The sequence below is a fragment of the Sceloporus occidentalis genome, unplaced genomic scaffold (genome assembly GCF_023333645.1).
Source record: "Sceloporus occidentalis isolate IW3139 unplaced genomic scaffold, rSceOcc1.0.p SCAF_41, whole genome shotgun sequence".
In the NCBI taxonomy this organism is placed as follows: Eukaryota; Metazoa; Chordata; class Lepidosauria; order Squamata; family Phrynosomatidae; genus Sceloporus; species Sceloporus occidentalis.
This window is the reverse complement of record NW_028317021.1, coordinates 2,054-29,383: the sequence shown is the minus strand read 5'-3', so window position 1 is coordinate 29,383 and position 27,330 is coordinate 2,054. Positions and strand designations below refer to the sequence as shown.

The 27,330-nt window shown below is 41.6% G+C and overlaps 1 protein-coding gene across 1 annotated transcript in view; it reads right to left on the bottom strand.

Annotated features, from left to right (window-relative positions):
• Nucleotides 1-25,137, bottom strand: part of LOC149289956 (adhesion G protein-coupled receptor D1-like) — a gene marked incomplete at its 5' end in the record, with an annotated part of 168,721 nt that extends 143,584 nt beyond the window's left edge. Inside the window, 5 exons of the mRNA XM_089490047.1 lie at nt 6,442-6,517; nt 11,104-11,214; nt 14,875-14,992; nt 17,081-17,140; nt 24,982-25,137. Of these exons, the coding sequence (XP_089346173.1) occupies nt 6,442-6,517; nt 11,104-11,214; nt 14,875-14,992; nt 17,081-17,140; nt 24,982-25,137 (521 nt within the window). The remainder of the gene's footprint in view (nt 1-6,441; nt 6,518-11,103; nt 11,215-14,874; nt 14,993-17,080; nt 17,141-24,981) is intronic.
• Between the last annotated feature and the right edge of the window lie 2,193 nt (nt 25,138-27,330).

The following is a 27,330-nucleotide window of genomic DNA, read 5'->3' as shown; positions in this document are numbered from 1 at the left end:
GGCTCATGCTTCTCACATTCCATGTCCCTATTTTATGTGTGGTTCTGCTTTGGATAGCATTTGTCTTTCTGAGTTTGTCTATACAGTGGACCCTTGTTATACACTGGGGTTTGGTTCCAAGATCCCCCGTGTATAACAAAATCAGTGTATGCTCAAGTCCCATTAGATATAATGACATAGCAAAATGGTGTCCCTTATAAAAAATGGAAAATCAGGGTAAATTTATACTTTTTTGGAACTTTTTCAAACCGTGTATACTTGAATCCGTGTATAAAAAATCCGTGTATAAGAAGGGCCAACTGTACTTGTATCACCATCTTTCTATGCCCTTGTCTATTCTTGCAAGTATGGTTTCCTTTATTTCTTCCTATCTCTATTAGTATTCTGATCTTGCCTGTGTATCACTTGAGATGTCTCATCATATGGTTATACTGTGAATACTGTGTCCAGTTCTGGGCACCACAATTCAAAAAGAATGTTGAAAAACTGGAAGGTGTCCAAAGGAGGGTGATTAAAATGGTGAAGGGTCTGGAAACCATGTCCTATGAGGAACAACTAAAGGAGTTGGAGATGTTTAGCCTGGAGAAGAGAAGGTTAAGAAGTGATACAATAGCCCTGTTTAAATACTTAAAGGGATGCCATATTGAGGAAGGCACAAACTTGTTTTCAGCTGCTCCAGAGACTAGGACACAGAGCAATGAATACAAGCTACAGGAGAAGAGATTCCACCTCAAGATTAGGAGGAACTTCCTGACAGTAAGGGCTGTTTGACAGTGGAACACATTTCCTTGCAGTTTACTGCAGTCTCCTTCCCTGGAGGTCTTTAAACAAAGGCTGGATGGCCATCTGTCGGGGATGCTAGTTCCTGCATGGCAGAATGGGGTTGGACTGGATGGCCCTTGTGGTCTCTTCCAACTCTATGATTCTATGAGTCTATGGTTTTCTAGGTGAGTGGGTTACACAGAGAGGGCCACCTCTCTGTGCACTGTACTACCAAATGTTAGCTATGCTGTCACTGTTGTTCTCTCAACTCCAGCGCCACCCATTGCTGCTGCTGCTGCCCAATAGCTGTTTATCTTTCAATGTATTCCTCCCCATTGTTGTTTGATGAGTTGTTTCTTTCCCATCTCCTCCTTCCTCCCTTTGTTTCCCTATCTCCCCTCATGGTCCTCTTTCTTTTAGTTTCTCTGCTGTTTCCTGGCCTTTCATTGAGTTTCCTCTGAGCCCTCTTGGCCCTTTTCTGGCACTGTTATTGTGATTTCAGAAATGGAGGGGCGCTGAGGTGGTTCTCCCTCCCTGCCTCACCACGCTTCTCCTTTTGGTCCTTGTGGCCCAGCTGGGCCTAAAATATGTGAAATGCCACATTACATCCCCTAGAGAGCACTATTAGCTATTTGTTGTCCAAAATTCATGGAGTGAGGGGCAGGGGACTTGAGGAGCTATGGGCCACAGCAGCATGCACGCTGCACCTCACATTTGCCCATCCCTGGGTTAAAGCACTGAACAAGGCCTAGGAAAGATCAAAGTTTAAATCATTGCTGAGCTGCTAATCCTACTGGGTGGACCTGGGCCTAACCTACCTAAAAACAAGTTGTGAGAAAACAGCTGTGTGCTGTTGTTGGGAGAATAAATGTATGCTGCTTTGTACAGTTCAGCAAAAAAAAAAAAAAGGGGGCTGGCAGGACAAACAGCTAATAAATAATAGCTTTCCACTCTCTAATTGCATTTCTTTGCTCAAAGACTTTTTGACATTACAAACAATTACATTACATGATGGGCAATACACACCTTAAATGCCTGGAGATAAATCTCTGCAAAAATGAGGTTACAAAAAGAACTTCCCACACCAATATCTCAGATTCACTCAGAGAAAGATATTTTTTAAAATTATTATTTTGGAACGTTATTTGTAGTCCTGTTATGAAAGAGGCCCATCTTGTCCAGAAAGGGTTTGCTTCCCAGAGATAGTAGAGCTCAAGGCAGAATACCAAGGGAAGCAAAGCCTGCCAGTAAAGATATTTTCCTAGCTTCAGGGAATTTTGATAAGCAATAATAGTGTTGCTTTCACGTCTTTTTAAAAATAGGGCCAGATCTTTGCTGTTGAGACATCACTCGTAGGAGAATGGCATAAACTGCAGAGTACAGACTTTGCTTAATATTTCTTGTTCAGTCGTAGGGTCTACCAACTGCTCTCTGGCACTGTAATGTTATGAATCTGGTTGGTTAGCATATTGGGAATGGGCCAAACATTTGTGTTTTCCCATTACTTGTCACTAAATTATAGGTAAAAAAATGTAAATTATTTTACCGGCTGGCAGCCTCTTTGCATTCTTTGAAATGCCACACACACCCACAGAAGGGCACAAGAGATACCTTAAACTGTTGGTTGGAATGTAGCAAGAAAGAGAAAGAGGACTAGGTGGAGGGTGGGTGGGTTACTAAGTTTAAACTTTGAATCTATATTGCTCCTCTTTGCATGTTGTTTGCTTGGATGCTCATCTTATTTATGTAAATGAACAGGTGGCAAAGGCAGCATTCTCTGGCATTCCCCTTTACTAGCCATGCATAGGAGCGGGTTGGTTGAACTGTTTAGCTTAGAGAAGAGACTACTGAGAGGTGACAGGATAGTCATCTTCAAATATCTGAAGAGATGTTATGTATTGTTTTTGCTGCTCCAGAGACTAGAACATGAACCAATAGAATTCAAATTATAAGAAAAGAGATTCCAGCAAAACATTAGAGACAACGTCTTTACTGTAACTGCTGTTTTGACAGTGGAACACACTGCCTGGAGTCCCTGTCTTTAGAGGTCTTTAAACAGAGGTTGGATGGGGAGCCTTCAGGAGTGCTTTGGTTGTGTGTTCCAGCATGGCAAGGGTGGACTAGATGATGCTTCAGACGCTTCTGGTTCTATGATTTTATGAATTGTATTCCAAAACATTATCACTGTGTAAAAACTGTATTGTCAGTGTATGTAAAAAACAGAATTCCACTGTACAGAATATGGCAGCTGAATAAAGATGCTGGATGATGCAACACAAGTGAAAGGTTGCAGCATGGTGAATGACATGGAGCATCATCAATCACATGGAATGACCTGCCAGAAGAGATCTGCCACATTTCTACTCTTACAGCCTTTAAGAAGGCTCTTAAGATGGATCTCTTCCACCAGGCCTTCCCAACCTAGTTCCTCTCCCCAAATACGAATATGACTCAGTTGGGATCCATGTCTCTCTGTCCTCCCAGTTTTCACCAATTTTTAGCCTATTGTATTTTACTGTTTTTAAATTGTGATTATTCAATACTGTAGTTCAACAACTGGGATGGGGGATTGGGAAGGGATTGATTTTGAATTTTATTATATTTTTAATGTACTTTTACTGTTGTGACCCACCCGGGTTCCTCATGATTGGGCAGGATATAAATAAATCATTTATTATTATTATTATTATTATTATTATTATTATTATTATTGCAGTTGTCCCTTCCCTTATGTGGAGGATCTGTTCCGGAACACACACCCCGCCCCCCGCGTAAGAGAAAAAACGTGGATGCTCAAGCCCCATTCAAATGAATAGGGCTTGTGTCCGCAGCGGCGCGGTGGCAGCATGGGGGCATACGCCATGGGAGCGTGCACCACTGTTTTCTTCCGGCACACAGCTCTGTTCCTTCTGGCGCAGCTTCTAGCATATGCTGGAAGCTATGTAAAACACACCCACGTATAACGCGGACACACTGTATTATTATTATTATTATTATTATTATTATTATTATTTAGGATATGCCCAGGATGGCACAGCAGATATGAGACAACTGACTGGTGTGAAAAGACTGTTGTAGACACCTATGTGTGACCTATGTTCTGTGTGGGTTGCTGTTGTTAGTGGATGGTTGGTTGGATAGTAGTTGGTTTGTATGTAGTGTAGTAAATGCTCTGTAGTAAAGTTTTGTATATAGAACTTGGAGACTCTGAATTATTTTTAGCACGTTTTTTTTAAATTTATTTATATACCGCTATTCCAAAGATCATAGCGGTGAACAGCAAGTAAGCTAATTTGCCCCCAACAGTCTGGGTACTCATTTTAGCGACCTCGGAAGGATGCAAGCCTGAGTTGAGCTTGGGCCCTTTTACTGGTCTTGAACTCGCAACCTTGTGGTTTTGAGTGAGTGGCTGCAGTACAGGCATTTAACCACTGCGCCACCAGGGCTCAGTTATAGGTGCTGACAGTACTGCTGAGCATTATCTATGTGCGTGTGCTCAGACAGAAGGACCCATGGGTAATGCACAGCTCTGACATGTATTAAACAACCACTTTTGCATTAAGCCACAACTGTCTCAAGCAAATGAATGAATAACAATGAGAAAGGAGCACCAAGAGACTGTTTAAGAAGGCTACTGACAGAATTGAGCACATCCAGAGATGAGTTTACATAGGAATCAAGCATCCAAGTCCTAAAAGAAGGGTCTTAAAAGATCAAGCATGAAAGAACTCCACTTTACACTTTATGATCTTATCCATAGCTGCCCTTCCGAATCCTAGTTTTCTTCTGATTTCTTGACTCCTGTCTCTGTTCTGATCAATATTTGAACCAAGGTTCTTTATAGCTTCTTTAATTGAGTGACAGTGTTAAGCTTTTTGTAAATTTAAAGCAATTCCATCTCTCACATTCTGGATGGCACCTCAGTCCTTTTGGCTAGGCCTCCAAGCAGAGGTTTCTAAGAACTTTAAGCAGAGCTTGAAATATTAGATTTGAAAATAAATTTGCTAATGTTTAACTTTAGAAATTGAGAAATTAATTCAGAAACAGTATCAGAATCAGAACACTCAGAAAACTGTACAGTTTGGAAACAATCTAGGAAAAAATGAGAATGGGGTAACATCCTCTCAGATAAAACAAATGGCAAGTACATGCATGTGTTGAGAGAGGAGAGAGGGAAGGGATAGAAGTAGTGAAAGGACACAAATACAACTGAATTTTAAAAATTAGTTCAAGGTAGCCAACCCACCTGAAAACAGGGGACTTTAAAGCCATGAGTCAGCCTACTGACAGCTGACTTAATTTATACATTCAGTGGCTCTTGGGCACTCCTCATACCATGCAAGGACACATAGCATTTTGTTTAGAGCTTAGAAAAGTTCCTTTTTTGGAGTACAATTCCCAGAATCTGTATTGTAATCACTGAAGTAACTTTTTCCAAGCTCTGATTTTGTTGCAGGCACCTCTTCATAGTGTATGTGGGATAAGGACTCTGGAGACCAGGGTTTGAATCCCTGCTTGGCCATGGAAGCTCATTAGGTAACCTTGGGCATGTCATACTCTCTCAGCGTCAGAGGAAGGCAAAGGCAAACTCCCTCTGAACAAATGGAAACTCTATGGACTAGTGGTTCCCAGGTCTGGAAACAGGATAAATGACTTGTCCTGGATGGGTTAACACCACCTGAGGGAGCAGGTACTTAAGATTGGGAGTACTCTTAGATCCATCTTTGTCACTGGGAGACCAGGTGGACTTCATGAATCAGTGTGCTTAGGGCCATCTTTGTTTGGTCTACAAGCTACAGCAATAACACAGCCACAGAAGTCTATGCACTGGTAACTAACCAATTCGTTGACAGTTGACATGAAGATACGTACACACACAATGTACTCTACATGGGGCTGCCATTGAAGATGCCTTGGAAGGTACAGCTAGTGGAAACATAGTACAGTCGGCCCTCCTTATCCATGGATTTTTATCCACGGATTGAAAATATTCAAAAAATTATCAATTCCAAATTGCAAACCTTGATTTTCCATTTTATATAAGGGACACCATTTTGCTGTGCTATTATATTTAATGGGACTTAAATATAAAGATAATGGGACTTTGTTATCCAGGGGGGGTCCTGGAACCAAACCCCAGCAGATAACAAGGACTCACTGTAGCAATATCACTGACCACAATATCATATAGACAACACATAACATTGGTCTTAAAGGGGCTGCATTTGCTGCCAATGACAGTCAAAATGGTGTAGTAGTTTGACCACTAGGCTAGGACTCTGGAGACCAGGGTTCAAATTAAAAATTAAAAATTAAAAAATTTAAATTTTATTTATTTGTATACCACTTTTCCATAGATCAAAGCGGTTTACAGACTATTTAAACCATTACAAACCATCTCATAAAAATAGATAAAATCCAATAATACTCTCTGCTCAGCCATGGAAACCCACTGGGTGACCTTGGGCAAGTCACACTCTCTCAACCCAGAGGAAGGCAAAGACAAAAACAAAGCCCCTCTGAACAAATCTTGCCACGAAAACCTCATGATAGATTCACCTTAGTGTTGAAGGAAGTTGGAAATTACTTGAAGGAACACAACAACAACGACAACAACCCTCTTTCAAAGATATTCCCAATAAGCCAGACCAAGTTGTCCTATTTATAAAAGAAACTTACTTTGTATCCATAGGGCTGATGTTACTAAAGAATTGATGCATGGTATGGTAGAGAAGTCCCACAATGGTTATCCAGGCTGGGAGGTGGGATAAGAGAGAGAGAGAAAGTGGGAAAGGAATGTTTATTTATGTGACAGTAGTAAAGAGTGAAAAACCATGTTGTAAATTGGCTCATGCTGACCATTTCTTTCTTTCAGTTAGTCTCAAAGGTGCTACAAGATCTCTCTACGTACCAATTCTACAGACTAACATGGCTATATCTTTGCATTCTACAACCATGTTGTAAATTGACAGCCTTATCTGCCTCTTTTGTCATTTCCCACTTCTACTCGAATTGAGTTTCCAAACACTTTCTCCAATGAAACCAGGACCTACCCAACCACCCTCACTTCTGAGCTATTTTGGAGAAATGATACCAGGACATGAGACAATGTGAAATTTTAGCTCATTACTAATAAAACTAACTCAGGATAAATTAAATTTAAAGACTAACTACACCTATTTAGTCTTTAAATTTAATTTATTTGACTCAATGGAACACGGAGTAATGTGGATCATGAACAAATCAATAAGTGTAACAGTTTCCAAAGGGACAGCCATTTTAATCTGTTGCAGCAAAAACAACCAAGAGTCCGGTGGCACCTTAAATACAAAGGAATTTCCTACAGCATGAGCTTTCATGTTGGCATCTAAGGTGCCACAAAACTCTTGGTTGTTTTAGATCATGTGTTTTTATTGACAACAAAACCTGCTGCTGCTACTACTACGAGTACTACTTATTATTATCCTACATTTGAATTAAAACCCCTTCCCAGATGGTTTACTAGTAGCATCAACAATCATTAATAAAATCATAACAAACATTTCTCAAAAATATATATTACTGTATTAACTTTTCACCCTGCTCTTGAAATTTGTTCACTGTTTCTTTGTTCACTGTCTATTCCTTTGCTTATTTATTTACTTAAGGTGTTACCATATTGCCTCCCAGCCCACAAGGGCTCCTGAGATGATAGGCAAATAAAACCAATTAAAATAGTACAAGGAGGAAAACATTATAAAAACACATTAAAATGCTCTCTAAAAACTTTTAAAAGCAATCTAAAAACAATCCTAAAATACAGTTTTAAAGTTTAAAATAGGCCAATTTCCAACACTGAAGTCCATGCAGAATTGTACTTTTTATATAACATTTCAAGTCACCTTGGGTGGTGTTTTATCTTAAAGCAGGATGCAAATATCCTAAATGAGGAATAGCAACATCCAAGTGTCTTGGATTATGACTTGAATAATGTTTTACTGTCAGACATGCTGTATGGTACTCACAGGCGTTACACGCCAAAATACCTGAAAGACCAAATATTCCCCACCCTTGTTCTAAACAAATAAATAAATTCAATTATGAAATTACCTACTGTGAAACAATGCTGGGTAACACATAAATTAATAAGGATTCTTTTAAATGTGGGTATTCATTTATACAGTTGTGGAACATTCACAGAAGATACACACACAAGAACTAAGATACAAAAGATGGTAGCTAATAGCAATTCAGAGGGTTTAGCACAGGACAAAACTGTACCAGGTTCAAGCATAAAGCTCTGATCAGGGGACACAGTGAATGAGTTTGGCTTGGCACACAGCCTAGGACCCGGGTTGGCCTTCGTGTGCCAATGAGTCAAGGGAGAAACAGACAGAGTGGCTGTCTGAACTCAACCAAGACTGAATTGAAGATGCCAAAAGGGACATATTTATAGGTTAAAATGTGTCCTAGGGCAGTTTCTTAGGAGTTTGAGTGGATTTTTCAGGCAGAAGAATGGCCAGAGATGTATGGAAATGGCAGGGCAATCAATGCAAATGTCTTACACAAAGTGGTGTCCTTGCCATAGGAAAGTGTCCTTTGATTTGCAACCTTCTAGCAAGTACATCGCCCACTATCACATTCCTATATCAATAGGAATACAAATATGTGACCTGGAGAGTAGCTTTGTATGCCCTAGCAGCCAAAAAAATTAGGAAGAAATACATAACAGAGTTAGCCATAAGTTGTAAAGGTGATGATGAAATTTGAGAAGCTAGATTAGAGAGTTGGGCCAAAACTAACAACATGAATTTAAACAGGGAGAAATGTAAAGTATTAGACCTAGGCAGGAAAACACGAAAGGCTCAGATATATGATAGATGACACCTGGCTTGATAACAGTACATGCAAAAGAGATCTGGGAGGTAGACCACAGGCTGAACATGAATCAACAGTGTGATTCAGCAGCTTAAAAAGCCAACACTATCCTTTATTGTTATTACGTGACTTTGACCTTGGAGAAATTTTAATTAGCTCAAATTTATTAGCAGGAATCTATCCTTATTTATACACATTCTTCCAACGAACTGCATTTTTATTAAGGAGAAAATTAATCAGCAACACACACACTCGTGCATACACTTAATCTATGTGCTATTAGGAAAGGTTTCCGCTTATGAAATAATGTGGATGTCACGAGTGCGCCAATGGCACACTCGTGACATAAGCAACGTGCAGCAACGTGCGGACATCGCACGGTGCTTACGTCACAATGGCGTACACAATGGTTTACATGGGATGCCGCCATTGTTACGCCGCCACTCCGTACTAGGGTTAGGGACTGTGCAATTGCCACACGGTCCCTAACCCTAGTATCGACGAGAGTATGCTGCATTTGGGCAGCCTGTACCGCGCCGATGTTTCCTGATAGCAGCTCCTAAAACTAGCTGTTTTGATATCTCAAAGCCTGTACTTACATGATGTTCTCGCTCTGCACCTATGGCAAATTCTACAGTTCCATTTTAGGGCCATGGGAGAAGGAAGCATACGCACCAAAAGTCATGGAAAAATCATGGCCATTTCTCATAACATTGTTCTTGGTGGTATTGGTGGTGGTTGTGTATCTTTGAGTCATTTCCAACTTAGAAAGACCCCAAGGCAAACTTATCAAGGGAGTTTCTTGGCAGGTTTTTTCAGAGGCGGGTTGCCATTGTCCTCCTCTGAAGCTGAGAGGGTGTGACCTGCCCAAAGGCACCCAGTGGGTTTCCATGGCCAAACGGGGATTGGAACCCTGATCTCCAGAGTCACAGTCCAATGCTCACACCAATAGAAGTGTAGTGTTTAGACTGAGTGAAGTAATAGTACCACATCATGAGAAGGGAAGACTCATTGGAAAAACCAATAATGCTAGGAAAGGTAGAGGGAAGTAGAAAGAGAGTAGAAAGCATGGGAACCCACATCTTTCTTGGATTAATCTTGTAAAGTAGGCCTTAAACTCTGACACTGACTTCCATAAAGCCATAAGTTGTGTCAAGGATGGGAACCCACATCTTTCCACCCAAAGTCCAACATGCTAAACACCACACTGGACTGTATTTTCTATGTGTGTTAGCTGATCCAAATAAGTTGGGATTGTGATATGTATTGGAGAGAAGTGAGGTTAGAGAAAGAGAATTAGTAGTTGAAAAAGTTTTGGACAACAGCTCCTATAATCCCCCACCCAGCTATGAGATCTGAAATCCCAAAAAGGCAATGTTTCCAATCTCTGACAGTTAAGGAACAATGCACCTAAATGAATATTTATAGTCTCTTCAGGAAGCTGCCTCTGAGGACCACAGTGTGTGTGTGTGTGTGTGTGTGTGTGTGTGTGTGTGTGTGTGTGTGTGTTTTCTGAGCTACACAAATGCTTCTTCAACAGATCGTTTTGGTTGGAATGCAACACATAAGGAGCAGAAATAGAAAACTGATCCCAGCTTGTCTTTACTATATTTTTAAAAACTATAACATCCCATAAAAGACATCGTCCCCCTCCTTTGTGTAATGTTTTCTGGTTTAGGGTTGACAAATTTGAATCCAATCATTTGCAAAAACAGCAACACAGAATTTCAGCATCTCATTGTCAATATGTATATACTAGTCTGACTATTTATGATGCTCTAAGATGGCCCCCAAAAGCACAGAAACCCACTAGGAGACCTTGGGTAAGTCATGCTCACTCAGTCTCGGAGGATGGCAATGGCAAAGCCCCCCCCCCCCCCAAAAAAAAAAAAAAACCTGCCAAGAAAACCCTGTAATAGCTTTGCATTAGGGTAATCAAAAATCATAAATGGCTTGAAAGCATACAACAACAAAAGTCAATTGCAAGCCCTGATCTTTTATTGCTCATCTTAGTACCGGGGCAATAGAGCCACCCAGAACATCAAATTTCAAATGGAACATTCCCCCCTCCTCCATGTGAGAGATGAAACATTTTAATTTTCTCATACTTCACCTGTAGGGAGAACAGTAAATATATTTCCTACCCTTCTCCATGGATGAGAAGAATTTTGACAGATATTTTCATTCTTACTAGTCACTTTTCTTCAGGATTAAGAGGATCCATTGGTGAGTTCTCTTTGAGTTCAGCCCATCAATCAATTACAAATCCACCTAACAATAGCACTGTCTAGCTCACATTTTACCAGGTTTGTCCCAGAAATGTGGGCTGACCTGGGACCCAGAGAAGTAAAGTGGGATACACAGTAATAAGGAGGAAGAGAAGGAGTAGTGGTGGTTTCAATTCAGTAGAAGACAATTTCTATATGCTCAGATGGCAAAGAATAACAGCCCTATTCTCTCCCTGTTCAGAAAGTATTCCCTTACCTTTGTATTGGAAAGCTTCACTGGGTATGGAAATATAATTCTGTCCTTGCAATGGGAACCGGTAGTAAGGGACATTCAAGATGACAGGAGGTATCTTGACCAAAGAGTAATCTGTATAATTAATAAACAAGCATTAGGCAAAAACCAACAAGGTCTTTGTAGGATAACTGTGATAATACGTAGTATATGAAATGATTGACTACTTTGAAAAATCATTGGTTGAATACTACTATTACTGATCTCTATAACAGAATCTGTTTTTCTCAGAGCACAAAATAAAGGTTATCTTGGTGACTGTGTTTTAAGCATAATGCACTGGAATAGCCTGGACCATGCTGCTAAGAATCTGGCTGTCAAGTGCAATCACTGTCTGAAATACTTTACCTAAATGAGAAGCAGCATATCAATTTACCAGGCAGGAGAATGTTTCCAAATGGGTCAGAAAGACTGAGGAGAAAGGCTTTGGGATTTGGCCTCTGCTGGCTCTACTCCCACAGAAGTACTGTTTCCTGGCTGGAATGGGGTTGTATTATAGCTACACAACCACCAGGAGCAACCCTTCTGGTTGGTGAGGGGTATATGAAAGAGACAGCTATCGACAACAGGTTGACCCTTGTGGAGCTGGCCTGGAAAGGGTGACAGCAAAGGCTGTTATCCATGGATCAGGTGGAGAGTAGACATCAGTCTTGCAAGAAACACAAGGTCTGAAAAATCAGTATCACCCATAATGGACATATGTGTTGACTCCTTTGACACTATCTCCAGAGTCCCTGGGTGAGAAGCAGAGATTGCAGGGAGGAACTGAAGTGTTCAGCTGAGAGCTGGGCTGTGTGTGTGTGTGTGTGTGTGTGTGTAAAGCCCTATGAAATAAGATCAATGCCACTGGCACCTTTCTATTGGTTATAAATATTGTACTTTCTGTACATGTGCTTGCATGAATCTCTGGGGAAGATTGGGGTCTCCCTATTAGTGTAATCTTATCATAAGTATGCTAACAACACTCATTTCTCCTTGTCATCTGAGTCAGTTGAAGCTGTGTAGGTACTAGACCAGTGCCTGGATTCTGTAAGAGGTTGGATAAGGGCCAATAAACTGAACAAAATCCTGAAAAGAATGGGGACCTCTGTGGACTGGTTGTTCCCAGGTCTAGGAATCAGATAAATGACTTTTCATTGACAGAGATGAACTGAGGGCACAGGTGTGTAGCTTAGGAGTACTCTTAGATCCATCTTTGTCACTGGGAGCCCAGGTAGGCATCATGAATCAGTGTGCTTCGGGCCATCTTTGCTTGGTCTACCAGCTACGGCCTTTCCTGGACAGCAACAACACAGCCACAGAAGTCTATGCACAAGTAACTAATCAATTAGTTGAGAGTTGACTTGAAGACACATATGCACACACAATGCACACACAATACATGGGGGTGCCATTGAAGATGCTACAGCTTGTGTAAACACAGAGGCTACAGATGGAAGCTACAGCTTGTGTAAACACAGCAGCAACATCACTGACCACAATATCATATAGACAACACATAACACTGGTTTTACAGGAGGTGCACTTGCTGCCAATGAGAGTCAGTATGGTGTAGTGGTTTGAGTGCTGGCCTAGGACTTGGTTTATCGTCTGTATAAACTTAGTACTCTTCACTATAAAGAAAGTGCTAGAGATTATTGCTTTGTAATGTCTTTTTCTATTTTTCTAGGTTCGTCTCAGGGTCAGCATAAGTCAGAAATAACTTGAAGGCACATTGTTACCCAAAATGCCAGGGTCCCAAGATGGCACCCACAGTCAATATTTAATAGGGGAATTTTATTAGCTCAGTTACAGCAGCTGAGAGGACTTGGACAACTTAAAGCAGGGATCAAGCCTGTGTATCTTGGTTCCAAGAAACAGAACTCAAGAACGCAAGGTCCAAATGTAGTTTTATTTGCAAAAGGGAATTACCATTCACACCAAACCAAGCTCACACAAAAACTCACAAGAACTAACAATATAAAAGGTGGTAGCAATAGCATCTTTAAGGATTGCAGATGGTAATACTGTGCCAATTCTAGAAGTTGAGGGACATTGTGAAGTGAAATGGCTCAGCCACTGCCAGCAATGCTGAGCAGTCAAGCAAGATACTGACAGAGGTTATCTGTCTGAATCTCAAGGGAGCCCAAATTGGAGGTGCTTTGGCAGGCATATTCTTAGGGGAAAGTGTATGCCAGGACAGATATTGGGATTGAAATGAAGTTTCCAAGAGATAAAATGAGAAGGGAACTTGTAAATGACTGGACAAGCAGTGCAAATGTCTCTGGACAATTAAGGATCTCCTCCAGCAGGAAGTATACGCAGACTTTTGTTCTTTTGCAAATACCAGGTCTATCGCCCATCATTAGTCCTATCAATGAAGGGATTATGCAGATTCTGATCATGATTGATGTATTCTGCCCATGTGCACTTGAGCTTCCCTCATGCTATGCCACTTGGATCTCCTTATATGGTCATGGATGTCCTCATGTAGCATGACTAATTTTCTGTATTGGAGTGCCTTCTCGGCTACATGCCTAAAACATCCCTTTTGATATTGGCTTGATATTGAACAAGAGGAAGGGTGCAGGGGGCTAGACCATGGGATAACAATACAACAACAACAAACTTGCTTCCAGTACACTGCTAGTCTGAATTCAAGGTGTGGTGATGTCATTTAAAGCCCTAAAGCATGGCTGGAGTCATGCAGGAGAACATGGAAGGGAGGGACCCTTTTTGGCTGAGGCACTCCAATTGCAAAAAGTACCTTACAGGTATTATTGTAACTTTATTGTTTTTGAATGTGTAACAAAATCTTATATTTTATGTTGGTTTTGGGTTGGGAGATTGTGGTATTTTATGATTTACTGTATTATGTATTTTATTATTTTTTACTGTAACCCGCCTCGATCCACAGGGAGAGGCAGGCTAAAAATTATTATTATTATTATTATTGTTGTTGTTGTTGTTATTGTTATCATTATTATTATTATTGGTGCCAATGTTGGTTTCATTCTGGCATCAGCTTAAAACATGGCTTTTTATTGAAGCCTATGGGCCTAACTGAACTGTACTACCATGTATGTGTTCAAGGTTTTGAGTGGTTTTTTCCTTTTAATCCATTTTAACTATTAACTTGTTTAATGTGCTTTACTCTGTTTAATTTTTTGTTTGTTTGTTTTAAATTCTGAATATTTTTAAACTGTTTAGATTGATTTCCGTTCTACACCTCCTAGGATCCCATGGTTATAAGGTGGAATAAAAATATTTTAGTAAAAGAAATAAACGAGCAATCCATTTTCAGAGACTTGTTTTACAACATATAAAACAGACAGCCACAGAGAAGAAAAATTTCATTTCCAGAAACAATGGGTTAATTTAAATTGACCTGGCAAGTGGGAATGAACAGTCCTTGGTAATGCTAAAAGTTACTTTCATCATCCTTCAGGATGATGAAAGCATCGTGTAGATCTCCAAAGTAAAATTGATTCATATAGGAACAAGACTTTCAGAGACCTTTTTTCTTGTCTGGAGACTCTCTGAATCAAATAAGAGTGATTTTTCCCCCTTTCCTGCCTTCTTTGTATAAACTCTGGATCCAGTCTCCTGCCCGATCTCTTCCATTTTAAATGGAGGGAAAGTTTCCTGCTCTTTGTCAACTAGTGAAAAACTGCAGACATGGAACCATCGTACTGCAATTATCCAGACTCCAGTTTCTGAAACAAGTGATAGGGGGTGGGACCAGATAAAGCTCACCTGCCACAGATGATGTGCCTTCAACGGTTACGATAGATGGGCTTCCTCCCAGACTGTGGGCCACATGAAATATCACACTGTCAATTGTTTCCACTAAACCTCCAGCAATGGGTGCTTTCTGGAAGCCAAAAGAATCACAGTGGTGAGCCTGGGGGTTGGGAAAGGGACTAAAATGGCTCAACAGGCAGGCATATAGGAGATTATCACATGGAGACAGGCTAGGGCCGGGACCCCTCCCCCATCCTTATCCCATCCGTGACCCGAGTGAAAGTGGTCGCATCAAACACTTTCACACGAAAGCATGCTGAACCTGTCATTCAGCCATCAGTGAAGTGTAATGGTATTCATGAGTTTTTCTGTTAACACAAAATGACAGCAAATGACAGGAGAATGACATTTCACTAACGGCTGAATGTGCTTTCCAGTGCACTTTCATGTGAAAGTGTTTAGCGCAACCACTTTCATAGCACTTCCCAGGTGGCTGAATGACAGGTTCAGCACACTTACATGTGAAAATGATTTGCGCTAACACTTTTACTCATACCTCCCAGACAGGTCAATTATGGGTCATGTGTGAAAGTCCTTCCCATGATCGGGCAGGAAGGGCAGGACAGGGGCAGGACAATGATGTCCCATCCCTCATGTGAAACACTCAATCGGTATACGTAGTCTATAAGCAGGCCATCCAAGTAGAGTCAGCAGTTCTATAGAAGCTGAAAAGGCTTATTGGTTAAGTGCATCACTTGATTCATGCCAGGTTGGTAGCTGCAGTATCTTCTTCTGGCCAGCTACAGAGGTGGCATTAAAGTACAACAGAGATGAGATTAGCTGCTTTCTTTGGACTAAGACAGATGGCCCAAAAGTGGTGTGCCGCTGCCGATACTAGAGTTCAGGAGCACGCAGTAACTACACGCTCCCAAACCCTAGCGCGTGTGGGAGCCGCTGTGTTTGTGTGGCATCCATGACGTGTCCTGTGCAACACATTCAAATGGCACATCGCATGGGACATGTCACCGCGCCACCGAAGGGCACTTATCGTGCCTTACCAGCAGCGCAAAAATAAGCTCCGTTTCGGAGCTCCTTTTGGGCGTGCGCATTGTTGGCGTGGCAACCAAACAGCTGTGCCAATGATGTAGCTGCACCAACAATCCATTGTTTTTCTGGGCCATAGAGAAGCAGCAAAATTCTGTTTCTCCATGGCCCAGAAAAACACCAGATTGGGGCCACAGGGCTGCTGGTCAGGCTGCCCTGGTACCAATCCAGTGCGAAAAGGGGCAGCACAGACCTGCCCCTTTGGGACAGTCTGTACAACCCCATAATTTGCAAAATGCCTCCCCTCCCACTGACAAGTGCCTAGGCACCTCCCCATGCTGCAAAAGGTTTCTAACAGAGAACACGTTAGCTACTGAGTATGTGGTCAATCCCACAGGAGAGATGTAAATCTTTACTTGTTTCATTTTCACTTTTTTTTAAGTTTTGTAAAATGTTCCACAATATGAAAAATCTTGTAGCAGTTGATCATTTTCTCAAGAGGATGTCTCAATGACTTGAGGATAGAAGAATCCGTGAATATTCTTTTACATTCCTAAATAATAATAATAATAATAATTTGTTTTATTTATATACCGCTATTCCAAAGATCATAGCGGTGAACAGCAAGTAAGCTAATTAGCAAGTAAGCTAATTTGCCCCCAACAGTCTGGGTACTCATTTTAGCGACCTCGGAAGGATGCAAGCCTGAGTCGAGCTTGGGCCCTTTATGGGCCCAGGGCTCCATAATTGCCTATGCCTACACATTCATCACTTGATCTATGCACATATCCCTTGATCTCTTATCAGTTGATTCCTAGACAAATGAAACAATTGCTTAGGTGAAAAGTGTTTTGTGGGGAAGGGGGGAGTGCGAGAGCAGTCAGAAGGAGGGAGAAAATGAGCCCTCGCTTATCAAACTTCACAGGCAGGATCAATGTGCAAAAAGAAACTAGTTCAGTGCACATTTGGAACCCAAGGGACAGGAAAAAGTAGCTAGGGAGAAGCAATTTGGATGTAAGAAATTATGGTGGGAAAGGATGAAATAACCTTTTCCCTTCCATCATATCTTCATTAAAATTGACACGTCAAAATAAGTTTTTCTGGTGTGAAAAAAGGATAGCTAGTGCCATGTGTTTGCATACGTACTGTATATACCAAAATTCTCAGGCATTACCTGTGATGCATCAATCCAGCCAGGTAGGGAAAGCACACCTTCCACAGTCTGAAAGAAAACCTGCAAATAAGCAATACCCAGATTATATTTTTTCCACATGCTCAGTCCATAAAGGCAGGGCTCCACTCTAAGTGTGTGTGTGTGTGTGTGTATATATATGTGTGTGTATAATCTCCTGTTAACTGGTATCAATACATCTCACAGCCATTCTTGCCTGATATTAGAATGTAACGTTTTAAAGCAATGGGATATTTGTTGCGGCTAAGAGGGTGATGAAACTCCCATTCTGTCCAAAACAGATTACCTTTTCTTACTGAAGATAGCAGTGATTGTTCCAATGGACAAGAAAAAGGAACTATCTCCACAACAGCCCACCACAGTTTAATCTAAGGATTTTATATACTTCCACTACTAGCAGGGGAAGGGTACAACCAGAGCCAGGAAATGTTACCTTAGGACTATAACCAGCATGGTCACTTTCTCAGACTCTTAGTGTAACTCTGTGTAGTTTATCACACAAAGGAGATCAGGAGTTTATTCTGTTAATATCCCAGGAAAATCATGTAATTACGCAAACCGATTTCACACAACATTGCACAAAATCCGCCATTAAAGTGGTCACAAAATAATAATAATTATTATTAACCTTTATTTATGAAGCACTGTAAATTTACACAGCGCTGTACATACAATCTCTTTAATTAGACGGTTTCCTGCCCTCGGGCTTACAATCTAAAAAGACATGACACAGAAAGAGAAGGGAGTGGTGGAGGGAAAGGGGTGAGGTCCAGCAGTTACTCTCTACCTCCATGGCCTGGACCACAGCAGATGGACTGGAGGGAGGGCTTGGCTTCATAATGGATGGTTAATCTTCTTACAGGGAAAATACATACTCTCAAGTATGTATGTAAGAAGCATTAACACACATCTTTTTACTTTCAGGATTTCAGCAACAATGCATTTCCAATATCACTTTATTTGTGCAATTGTGTGTGATAATCATTCACTCAATTACTCACCATTTTCGCTTTATTTGTGGGATGCTTTGATCTCTCTTTAATGCCATAATTAGCCCCAGTGTGATAAACATCTGTGACTGAACATAGGTTTTGCATTCAGAAGCTCCTAGGTAGAGCTGGGAAAGACTCCTAGCTGAAACCCTCTCTCTTAGTCAGTCTAAACCAGCCTTCCTCAACTTGGTGGCCTTCCATGTGCTTCTTATATCTTTAATCTTGTGGAAGTGCAGCCTTCATCACTGTGATATGGAGATGGTGGCTTTCATTCATTTAGAAGGCACAAGGTTGTGCAGAGTACTGAGCTACAATCTGTCTCAGTATACAGTAGGTTCCCCCTATTTATCAACAGTTCTAAGACTAGTCCTAATTCCCTGTTTCCTGGAAGCAAATTACATTGAACTCATAAAGACATTTTTCTATGAAAGCCTCTGTAAGCAGTGCATCTTTTATTGCCCAGTGCAATATTTCCAGATGCTAATTGCTTTTCAATAAGGTTCTTCTTCTTACATACACAACAATATTTTAAAAGTCCAGTGTTGTGAGAGGATAACATTTTAGTCTGTTATCTGTTATTACAAAAATCTGTAATAATTCACTATGTATATACATAGATAGGTATTTATTGTTCAACAGTCAAGATAACTCATGTGTTTAGTTTTAAAGGTATTTTAAAATCTTTGTAGTGTAAGATACCATATATACCAGTAACGGTGAACCACTATTAGGGGATTAATTGGATCATCACCCTCCACTGGATAGTCCTTAAATTCATTCCCCTGTGGGAAAAGTGAAGATGGAGCAAAGCGAATAAAATTCAGCTGGTACTATGAGAGCTGATGAGTGTAGCTCTATACAGTTATCACACTTTCATATCACTTTAATTGCCAAGGCTCCACTTAATAGAATGCAGGGATTTCTAGTTGAGTGTGGTACTCACATTCTCTGCTAGAGACCTCTAGCCCACTCCTCTGAACTACAGAATTTGAGATCTCTAGTCTACTTCAGGACTTAAACCCTTATATTACGTGTCGAGTTGCTACATTTTGTGTTGCTGCAATGAAAATAAGAAAAATTCAGATAAAAAATATCTCCGTATCTTAAATATATTCCTATTTTACTGTTATCACTTTAATTTTAAAGTCTTAAAGAAAAATTGCCTGGGGAAACACAAACTCTGAACTCCATTTTAATTTATTTTACTTTACAGTACTCTGTTGTACTGAATCACTTTGAAATCCATTCTTGTACTTATGTACAGGGCCTCGAAATCTTTTAAAATTTTGCTAGTCATTGACCAAATAAAATATGTCTGTCTATACCATGCTGCCCATCAGTCATCATGTTGCCCCTAGACATCTTCGCAAAAGCAGAAAGGATGCAGAGATGACAATTCAGAATGGATATAGTAAAGTTGGCATCCCTAAAATACTGCCATTGCTTCTTTGCTATTTGTACAAAGAATGTTAGCATATTTTATTTTCATGTATCATGGAATTTATAAAATCACAGGAGAGTGTGTTTTATATTACTCTATTTTATTTTATTGTGCATCACTTGAAGTTCATTGCTGCACTTATGTATCATGCTTTGTATTTTTTAAAATCTTGCTGGTCATTGACCAAATAAAACATGTATGTATGGAGATCTCTAGTCGAGAATTCTAAGTCCTTCACTAAAATACAAATCCCACAAGTCCATAGGATGTACCCATTATATTTAAAGAGGTGTCAAACAATTGTTTGATACACTAAACCATGAATCTCAGGGTTAACCAGCTCCTTTCCATCATATGTAAATGGACTTCATTCTCCCCAAACCTTCCTTGTATGGGGAAGTCAGGGGGAGAGTTCAGCAAGCCAGACATTTCCATTTACCTCCTCCTGTCTGAGGTTCCCAATTGGGAAAGCAGATGAAGCTAGTAGATGAGGGGGAATCCCAGAGTTTTATTCAATCTCTGATCTGGTTAGGATGTATACTATTTCTGATCCTCCATCCCATATCAATTTACTTTTTTGTAAATTATCTTGGCCCTATCACAACCACCTTAGAGCATGAAATTCAGGTAAATTGGGAATAGAACTGAAAAGGGGGAAATAATATTCTACTTATTTTATCTTTCTGTGATCAAACAGTCTACAACTCAGCTGCATTTACTCATTTAATATTGCAATTGCTCTAAAAGCTACAGCTGATTATTGTCTCAGCCACAGTTTCAGACAGCAATAACAAACCACCTTCTGCTGCAATCAGTGCCAAAGTTTTATTAGCAGAAAGTGACTTCTTGACCCCGACTAGCTCAAATCCTACAGGCAACATCAACTGCAATACACAAAGAAAAGAGGCAGAGCAGAGTCTGGGAGCCATCCAGCTCAGACAGATAATGTGGCCAGTACTGGAAAATCCACAGAGGTTAGCAGAAATCTGACAGTAACCAACTGTTCAATGGCCTGTGAAGGTTGCTGAAATGTGTCACCATCAAATCTGACCTAAAATAATAGCTGACACAACCATTGTCCAGAATAAAGTGGTTGTCTCAGGTGGCAGTTGTTATGAGGTGGTAGCAAGCTTTTAGAAGACTAACCTGTACCATACAGCCTGGCCTGCAACTCCTAACCTACCCTGCAGCCTTCAGATACAGTGGAGGATGTTTTTCCATCACAACTATGGCCTGTTACAGACTGCCAAAATAAAGCTGCTTCGGGTCTCTTTGGAGGTATGCTGTTTAAATGATGCATGCATCCTAAGAATCCAGAAGCTGCACCAAAGCTGCCCTCCAGTGCTTAGGAATGGAGTGTGGCTTTGGCGCGACCTCCGGACTCTTAGGACCCATGCATCATTTAAATAGCATACCTCCAAAGAGACCCGAAGCAGCTTTATTTTGGCAGTCTGTAACAGGCCAAAGAAAGAAAGCTTTGACTACCAGTCCAGTCAGATCTTGTACACGGAATAAGAGAGGACATTATCTTGTTCTTCACTTCAGACAGCAAAGTATTTTTGTCGGGCCTAACCTACAAGCCCATGTGAGCAGAGCCTCATTTATAAGAGCAGAAGTTACTTCTCCTCTTTTGGGGGGGGGGGGTTAGCCTTAGTCTGCAAAGCCATTTCATGCTGCAGCCATTCTCACAACTCTCTTGGATTTAGAGTTGTTGGCCTGAAAACTGTAGAGGACTCCTATACCTTCAATCGTTATGTAAAAGAAGGAATCTCAACAAGTATTGCTTGTCATGCTACCAAGAAGGAAGAATACCAGCGGAAATCCCTTTTTCTATATGGCTATTAAAAGTACAGAAGCCCTCTCCAATTTTTACTCTGGCAACTCTAGTTGGATTGGATGGAAACCAGAGGCTTGAGTGGTAACATGTTTTGACTGCAGATCCCTCAATTTTCTGAATTTTCCCCCAAAAGCATAGCCGGGGGTTCTGGGAGCTGTTGCCTCAAAACATAAATTTCTAACTTCTGATGGAAACCATCTCCCTCCTCAGACATTAAGAGTTTCCCTGCCCCCCAAAACCTCTGCACTAGACTCACTACAAAGCCATTACATGGCCAACATGAAAGATTGCTGCCTGTAATTTTAAACATTGTCATGATATTAGATAACATTTTAATTTCATTCCTACAATAATAATCTAAAAATGCCGACTCTCAAGGCCGATTCTACAAACAAAAAGCATTGATAACATCCAATAGTTGTGATGTGGAAAAACTGACAAAGGGGCAAAATAGACTGCCCTGAAGGGGCAGCTTCAAGTCACCCCTGCCAAAGCTGCATTGGGGTTGCAGCAAGCACATGCCATGGCCCCAAACTGCCTTGAAGCCGGCCAAAAAAGGAGCAGCAAAGATCTGCTCCTTTTTCAGCCGGCAATAAGCCAGCTTTTCCCACAGCATAGCAGTTTGAGGCTGGCTGCAAGCCACTCCAGCGGCAGGCAGCATATAAAAAGCTGTGCCACAAGAGCATCTTGAAGCTGCCCACATCTAAACAGTTAGGTGGCTTCAAGACATCTTGGGAGCACGCAGCAACTACCGTATATACTCAACTATAAGTCGACCTCATGTATAAGTCAAGGGCAGGTTTGGGGGCTAAAATTATAGGCCTGTTACAGACCGCCCAAAAGGGGCAGTCTTGGGCCGCTGCCGGTTGCAGCGTGGGGGAGCTGCTGCAGCCAAACCGGGCGACTCCCCCATGCTGCAAAAAAGGAGTGCAGAAATCGCACTCCTTCCGGCAACCCGGAAGAGCCGCCGCAAGTGCGAAAGTGCGCACTTGCGACGGCTCTTCCGGGTTTAGACGTCCGGACGCTGCACATCCGTTACGTCGAGATGGCGGCGCCCGTCTGTATAGGGCGCCGCCATCTTGCCATACGGAATACACGCGAGGGGCAAGGCGCGTCCGGAAACACCGCCCCTCATGCATATTCCTGGCGCAACGACGGCGCCGCTTAGGCCCGTCTGTAAGGCGCCGTAGATTTTGATATGACCCATGGATAAGTTGAGTATAAAACTTAGGGGCATGTTACAAAGGATCTAAATCAAAGGAAAATAATGTCAAAGAACTTGGAAATTTTCATCAGGCATAATTGTTTGTGCTCACACTAAAGGTTGGATGGATGAGAGAGTAGAGGGGATCAGTGCTTCCAGGAGAGATTATACTCTTGCCTTTTACCAAGGGATGCTTCCTTTTCTTAATAAGAGTTAAAATACAGAATTTACATTGACCCGTGGATAAGTCGATTCTGTTTTTGGGTCAATTTTTTGACTAAAATTTCTAGACTTATACATGAGTCTATACCGTAAACGCCATGCCCCCATGCCACCCAGAAGGCAGCTTTTAGAGCCAGTCTGTTCAGGGTCAAAATTACAGGGTGTTCTAATTGCTGGAAATGCAAGGACAAAATCGGAACCATGTATCATGTATGGTGGCAGTGTGCAAAGGTCAAAAAATATTGGCTAAACATACATAAAATAATGCAAGAAATCTTAAAAATAAATATTCCTTTTCTACCAGAATTGTTTCTACTAAACATTGTGGAGGTGATACAAGCTAAATTGACTCATAACCAGATTAGTGTAATCTCATATATGATTTTTGTGGCACGAATGGCCTATGTGAAAAATTTGAAATCAAAGGTAATACCCTCAATAGAAGAATGGAAGCTAAGAGTATATGATTTGTTAACAATGGATAGATTGACAATGTATATTGCAGGGAAAACAAACCAAGGATTTGAGAACAAATGGGAAAAGGTTCAAAAAATGTGGTAACAGAGTAGGAAGAATAATATATTCAAAGTATGATATAATCAGAGAAGCAGAACTTTAATTTGTCAAACATAATTACTTATGAAGGATAAAAGTAACTATGGATTGTCAGATCTGAATTACTATGCAACTGTACATATGTAATAACGCAAGATAGAATTCTTTAATACTCTTATTTTTATCTTTATTTTATCTAATTTTAATTTTTGCTCTGTTTGATGTAGTATATTCTTTATATAATGGAATAAAATTTAATAAATATATAATAAAAAATTACAGGGTGTTGAAAAGAGGAGATTATTTTATTATTGAAAATAACGCAACAAATTTTTGGCTTCGTAAACACTGTATGACCTTCTTCAGGGGATTACATCAACCTATATTCTAAAAAGAGTGTCTCTAAAGCTTATGCCTGGCAACTGATCAGTTAGAATCCCTGCAGGTTGATTTTAAAAACTTAATTCCCTGAGGAAGGCCATTGGGCTATTTTCAATAATAAATTAATCTTTAATAATAAAATCATCACTTTCCAACATCCTGAGACCTGGGCTGCATCCACAATGCAGAAATAATCTGGTTTGGCACCATTTTAACTGGCAAGGCTTAATGCTATGGAATTCCAGGAACTGTCATCTTCAATTCCCAGAATTTCATAGCATTGAGCCTTGCCAGTTAAAGTGGTGCCAAACCAGATTATTTCTGCATTGTGGATGTAACCTCTGTCTCTTTTCCACAACAGCTCTACAAACAGCCTCATATGATGAAGAAAATTTCTCTTGTAGCCTGACTAGCAGATGAGGGAAATTTACCCCAGTGAATTGATTAATTGCTTCAGAAAGCTGCTTAATAGATGGTGCTGTTATGAGTACCGACCATCTTCCTTAATTTTGGGTGTGCATGCTTTTCCTCCATGGACCTAGACGGAACTGTAGTGTGAGCCACCATGGACCCAAAAGTGGGCAGATCATGTACACAGGGCTTTGAAACAGAGATCAATCTGCTAGTTTAGGAGTCACAATCAGGAAAAGATTCACACCTTCACAACGGCAGGAAGGCTAGGTAATTTATGGCCCAGGATGTTTTGCATCTTAGTCAGAAAAGACCATTGCCACCTCCAGATTCTGTCTGTATCAAGTGATTTTTACCATGCAAATTTGGTATCTTTGAAGTGTAGTAAACAACCTTTGCCTAAGGCTGTTTTTGGCCTATATAAGGACCCAAATTCCTTTGTTCTGTGTGCTGGTCAATAATCCACAGTGAGTCCACATCACTCTGAATTTTGACTTAGCTCTGACTCATTGCCAGTCCCCGTCCCACCACACGACCAAGTCCAATGCTTCATTGGATGATCCGGAGCGACCGCATCTCTGGTAAATATCATTGTTAGAAAAGCCTCTTGTCTATTCCAATGCTAACTCCTTTATTCTTCAGTTCTTGTGAGCATGCGAGAGTGAATGCTTCTCTTAGTGTGTGTGTTTTCAAGAAAGATACATTCATTTGAAGAGAATTGGCCTCTGTCAATTTAATGTCCCTGAACACCTTCATATAAATTGGGATGTATCCCTGGCTAATTAACTGAGCTAATTAAAAATTCCCCTAGGTCAAGGTTACGTAATTGTGCAAATTTACCTCGGTAAGGTTGAAGGCAGTATCTGCTGTAAGAGATTCATTGGGTAAGGCATGAGAAATGTTATCCAAATAGTTCAGCATGGTATCCGGGTGGTAGAAGTTTCCTCTTTTCTCTGTGAGGGTAATTATGATTGGCAGGTAGGCATTGCTAGATAGCTAAAAAATTGACACATAAAAAAATTATGCTTCCAAGATCATTGAAACAAATTGTAATTTTGTCTAGCATAGGACCTTTAAAATACCGAGACGTAACAAAGTAGAGTTAGCAAGTGTCTTTTCTTAGAACATAACATCAAGGAAATGTATTTATTGGCACAGGAGGAGCAAGCTGAGCGTGGGACTCAGCTAGCAGCTGGAGGAACAGTGCCCCTCAGCCACTGCTCACGTAGGGCCCAAACAGCCTGGCCAAAATAAAGCTGCTTCAATTCGCTTTGGAGGTATGTTGTTTAAATGACACACATATCTTAAGAAGTCAGAAGCTGCACCAAAGCAGAGCCCTCCCCTCCCTACTTCCAACTGTCATCTTCTGGTCTGGGAGGGAGAGAAAGGACAGGCCCAGTGCCATCGGGCCTGAAGAGGAAAAGCCCTCCCCTCCAGCTTTCAACTGTCATCTTCTGGCCTGGGAGGGAGTGAAATGACAGGCCCAGTGCCATCAGGCCTGAAGAGGAAGAACCCTCCTCTCCCTCCTTCAACTGTCATCTTCTGGCCTGGGAGGGAGTGAAAGGACAGGCCCAACGCCATCGGACCTGAAGAGGAAGAGCCCTCCCCTCCCTCCTTCCAACTGTCATCTTCTGGCCTTAGAGGGAGTGAAAGGACAGGTCCAATGCCATTGGGCCTGAAGAGGAAGAGCCCTCCCCTTCTTCCTTCCAACTCTCATCTTCTGGCCTTAGAGGGAGTGAAAGGACAGGTCCAATGCCATTGGGCCTGAAGAGGAAGAGCCCTCCCCTCCCTCCTTCCAACTCTCATCTTCTGGCCTTAGAGGGAGTGAAAGGACAGGCTCAACGCCATTGGGCCTGAAGAGGAAGAGCCCTCCCCTTCCTCCTTCCAACTCTCATCTTCTGGCCTTAGAGGGAGTGAAAGGACAGGTCCAACGCCATTGGGCCTGAAGAGGAAGAGCCCTCCCCTTCCTCCTTCCAACTCTCATCTTCTGGCCTTAGAGGGAGTGAAAGGACAGGTCCAATGCCATTGGGCCTGAAGAGGAAGAGCCCTCCCCTCCCTCCTCCCAACTGTCATCATCTGGCCTTAGAGGGAGTGAAAGGACAGGCTCAACGCCATTGGGCCTGAAGAGGAAGACCCCTCCCTTTCCTCCTTCCAACTGTCATCTTCTGGCCTTAGAGGGAGTGAAAGGACAGGCTCAACGCCATTGGGCCTGAAGAAGAAGAGCCCTCCCCTCCCTCCTTCCAACTCTCATCTTCTGGCCTTAGAGGGAGTGAAAGGATAGGTCCAACGCCATTGGGCCTGAAGAGGAAGAGCCCTCCCCTCCCTCCTTCCAACTGTCATCATCTGGCCTGGGAGGGAGTGAAAGGACAGGCCCAATGCCATTGGGCCTGAAGAGGAAGAGCCCTCCCCTCCCTCCTTCGAACTGTCATCTTATGGCCTGGGAGGGAGTGAAAGGACAGGCCCAACGCCATGGGGCCTGGCCTCGATTAAGAAAAAGAGCCCTCCCTCTGGTCCATCTGCCTTAGTCCAGGCCTCAGAGGGAGAGAAGAATGCTGGACCTGATTCCCTCCCCCCTCACCATCCCCTTCTCCTTTTGTGTCATGTCTTTTTAGATTGTAAGCCTGAGGGCAGGAAACCGTCTATTATTCCTTCTGTTGTAAGCCGCCCAGATTCCCAGTGATTGGGCGGCATATAAATAAATCCTATCAATCCTATTAAAGCTGTGCTCCAGTCCTTAGGACTGGAGTGTGACTTTGGCATGGCTTCCGGCCTCCTAGGATACATGCATCATTTAAACAGGATACCTCCAAAGTGAACCGAAGCACCTTTATTTTGGCTTGTCTGTCTGGGCCCTGAACCAACAAGTTGTGGATTAAGCCTGCATGCAGTTTGACCAGTTCCTGGAGAAACTATTCTTGGTTTATTCTACACAATTCCCTGGAACATAGCTTCATCAAAAACACTGTAGAAAAATCAAAATAGCTGATGTGGTGGCAATGCAAGCCATTGCTGATGAATCAGACCAATATCTCATCTAGCAATCTATTTTCAATAGTGATCACCTAGATGTCTGAGAACTCCAAAGGAGGACACAAAGATTCTGGCCTATTTGTTCTTCTTTTCCTAGCACCTAACATTCTGAAGTACACAGCCTCTTAACATGGAGGTACTCTTTCACTCTTTTGGCTG